Genomic DNA, 3322 nt, shown 5'->3' with positions numbered 1-3322 from the left:
CATGAGACTTTGTTCTGTTTGGGGAACTTTGAGACTAAATTACTTGCTGAACCTTCCCCTTTAGCTATAGCACACATATCCAGCAGGGATCATTGAATTTGTGACTCAGTCTTTCTGCTTATTTGTCCGTTAGGAGCTTGAGGGGCTCAGCTTCTCTCCTCTAAATCGGTTTGATTCAATACATAAAACACACAGATTATTTTATTTTCAAATCATCAACACTAACATTTTCAGCCAAGAAGTTGAACCCAGCGCTGACGTCCAAGCCAACTGATATGGACCACATCAGATAAACTGGGAAAAAAACACCATGAGCAGGAAACCAGGCTAAGTAATCCAATGCTAACTCCCTAAATGATGCATGCAGCATATATAGCCCTTCCTTGTCATGCTCAGATTGGGATGTTGATTTCAAATATCCAGGCAGTTTATACAAATCTTTTGGGCTGGAAAACGTGAGTCAGTGACGGCGCTGTATGTGTGAGTGGACGTTACGCAGCAGCGGTCACTGTCGCGTCGGTGGTAATAACCAAAGGCAGTTAAACCGCATTATAGCATTAAGTCTTGGTGATGGTTGTTGTGTGATGCTTGAAAAGAGATCAGTTAATTTACAATGTGTGTTTGTATTGTGTTTCTCATTTGCGACTCACGCCCGGTGGGCCGGTGTAGATGGAAAAATGCCAGGGCTGAAAATCGTTCCCAGTCCGAGCTTGCAGGGAACCATTTGAATACTGCCAATGGGTAAGGGCTCTAAGGCTTCATCAGAGTTGGGCAAATCTCTATGGACACTTTTGTCACACTCCGGGCTGTATCCGGGTGCAGGCCAGGTTTTCTCTCTCTCTCTCTCCTCAGCAGGGATGGACGGGCAGGTGCACTACATCTGAGCTGATCATAACCCTTCTTAAGGAGCTGGAACCAGGAGGAGGGCGTCAGTTCGTTAACGCCACTGCGTTGGTACAGACCTAACCCAAACCTTGTCCTAGAGATTCTAAAACCCTTGCCTAAATCCTGCTCTGAACCTTTTCTTACAGAACCCCTGTTTCTGACCCTTGGACCCAGCCGTGGACCAAAGACCTTGGACCCCCCGTCTGAAAACAACCAGGAACCCGAGAGGGATCTCGGGTTATCCACTGCTCAGCCCTCCTACCTATGTCCACCCTCAAACCACCAACCAGGGAGAGAGTACTGGTCAGCATTCGGACCACCGGGGACACTCCCCCCAAGATTGGACCTCTCTACAGTGAGTGTCAGCCAACCATAATCCTCCAGCAACTGTTTCTTCACATTCACCAGTCTCATCTTCTCTGCAGAAGCCCAGAAGAACCTGACCAGACCTTACAGCTTCCAGCTCACATCCACTATCTTGTTTTTCAATAAACCTCTTAAACCTTCACCTGCCTCTGTAGTTGCTCTCATCCAGAGTCACCTTCAATTATGAAAACTTTAGCCAGAGCAGAAGTGTGTCCATAGTCACCATGATCAGTGCAGTCCGAGTAGTGACTCCAGTAAGGAAGGAGCTAGGATGAGTTTGTGTGTTTGGATAAGGCTAATCTACAATGCCAAAAACTGTCCAGATTCAGCACCACAGTCCAAAGTTCTTTACCTGCCGACAATAACGACAACAATGTGCAGTTTTCTGATAGAGGGCAGGAAAACCTCACACAGATCTACTCACCATTTCCAGCGACTTCCTTAATGTGGGCGGCATCTGTCTTAAAGGAGGCGTGGCTTTTTGTTGACGACAAGCGCTTTTCATTGGTTCTTGGATTATGGGCCGTGTTACAGTTGGACAACCGTGGAGGATGAGAGGTGGAGGAGGATGATGGAGGCGTGCAGACAGAGGGAGGGTACTCTGCTGAGCTGACAACACCTAGGAGAGAAGAGTAGTCATCACACATGACCTCAGACACATCGACTTCAGGGTACAGAGAGACTCACCTTTCTGTTTGTCAGGGGCGGGGAGAAGTCGAGAGTTGTCATTGGTGGAAAAGTTGTCTGTTAAAGATTCCTCGCTGCTGTTGGCTTCTTGCAGCCTGTTAGTGAGACTGGGTGGAACCTGACCTGCAAGAACATACGGAATGTCATGGTAACAGTGATACCTACAGACAAGAAGCCAGAACCAGGACTTTATGGGTCCTGGTTCTGGCTAAATCTGAATCTAAATCCTTAATTGTTATTTTGTTTAAAATGTAAAAAGTCGTAACTTTTTCAAGAAACTTAGGACTGGAATTCCTGAATTCTGAAGCCTCAGTTAATTCTTCTTCTAGGTTTTAGATGAAGGGCAGCCATGATGGTTGGATGTGGTAACGATGCTATAGAGTGAGGAACTGAATGATTTTTTGGTAATGCCCAGACTCACAACAGAAGGTTCACATCCATCTCCCGGGTTTTATGACGGATGGTTTAGATCAGTAGGACCTTCGATGATGGACAGTTTAGATCAGAGTTTATTCATTTTAAAACATCTCAGTGTTTCTTCTTCAGGTCTCCAGGATGTTCCTGACTGACATCAGTAGTTTCCTGTCAAACTCTCATTCACCATGAATAAATGGAGGAATATCCAGATATTTAGAGAAGATTTGGATTTGATATTGTTTGTAAATCGGCGGACATCTCCGTGTCCTCAGGAGTTAAAACGCCCATTGATCAGGATTTAGGCAGAGAGCTGATCTTCAGGCTGAACGTTGGTTCTGCTCTGAGGACCTGTTGGACCTTCTGTTTGTGACGGGTCATGCTTTATTCTGTCTGTATTTATGCTGTTATGATTCCGGCCTCACTGATCGGCTGTGTTTACTTTCTGCTCTGCTCCACAAGCAGGAAGCTGAAGGCTCACTGTTTCCACCTGTAATAATCAAACTCACTCCCAATCAGCCCAACTCAGCTCAGCTTATCTGGCCTCATAAGTCTTGACCAGGGATCCAGTTAGTACCAGATTTTCGAAAGCCTTCATGTGAGTAGATTTCCAGCGTTCTTTACTTGCTTACCTGATCTTGTCTTGTTAGAAAGACTGAGAGAGAACCTGGTTGAGTTCTTTTATTTCCACTCGCACCGCTAGCAGTGTGACATAGTCTTTTTCTTCATAAGTTTCTTCGTAATAAACAAAGTAAGTGCCTGGATATTAGTTTACTCTTTAACTGTTCTGTATTAATATCATTATAGTTTCAATCAGTCATTTGGACCATATGTTTTTCCTGCTGTTCTGGAAAGCTGCTGTGATTGCTAGTGCCGGTTAGCATTTGTTGCTAATAGTAATTCACTTAATTCACCGCTTCTGCCTAGAATTGCTGTATTTGAAGCTACATTGCTCGTCAGACAACCTCTG

The 3322-nt window shown here is 45.1% G+C and overlaps 1 protein-coding gene across 1 annotated transcript in view; it reads right to left on the bottom strand.

Moving 5' to 3' along the window:
- The window catches only part of LOC107099404 (myoD family inhibitor-like), an 8379-nt gene that overhangs the window by 2949 nt on the left and 2108 nt on the right, over positions 1 to 3322 (bottom strand). Inside the window, exons 3-4 of the mRNA XM_015397503.1 lie at positions 1939 to 2061; positions 1676 to 1870 (exon numbers count right to left, since the gene is read on the bottom strand). Of these exons, the coding sequence (XP_015252989.1) occupies positions 1676 to 1870; positions 1939 to 2061 (318 nt within the window). The remainder of the gene's footprint in view (positions 1 to 1675; positions 1871 to 1938; positions 2062 to 3322) is intronic.

This window comes from Cyprinodon variegatus, unplaced genomic scaffold, assembly GCF_000732505.1.
Source record: "Cyprinodon variegatus isolate N-32 unplaced genomic scaffold, C_variegatus-1.0 Scaffold28, whole genome shotgun sequence".
NCBI classification, from domain to species: Eukaryota; Metazoa; Chordata; class Actinopteri; order Cyprinodontiformes; family Cyprinodontidae; genus Cyprinodon; species Cyprinodon variegatus.
The sequence above is the reverse complement of the archived record's forward strand: the minus strand, read 5'-3'. Positions and strand labels throughout refer to the sequence as shown.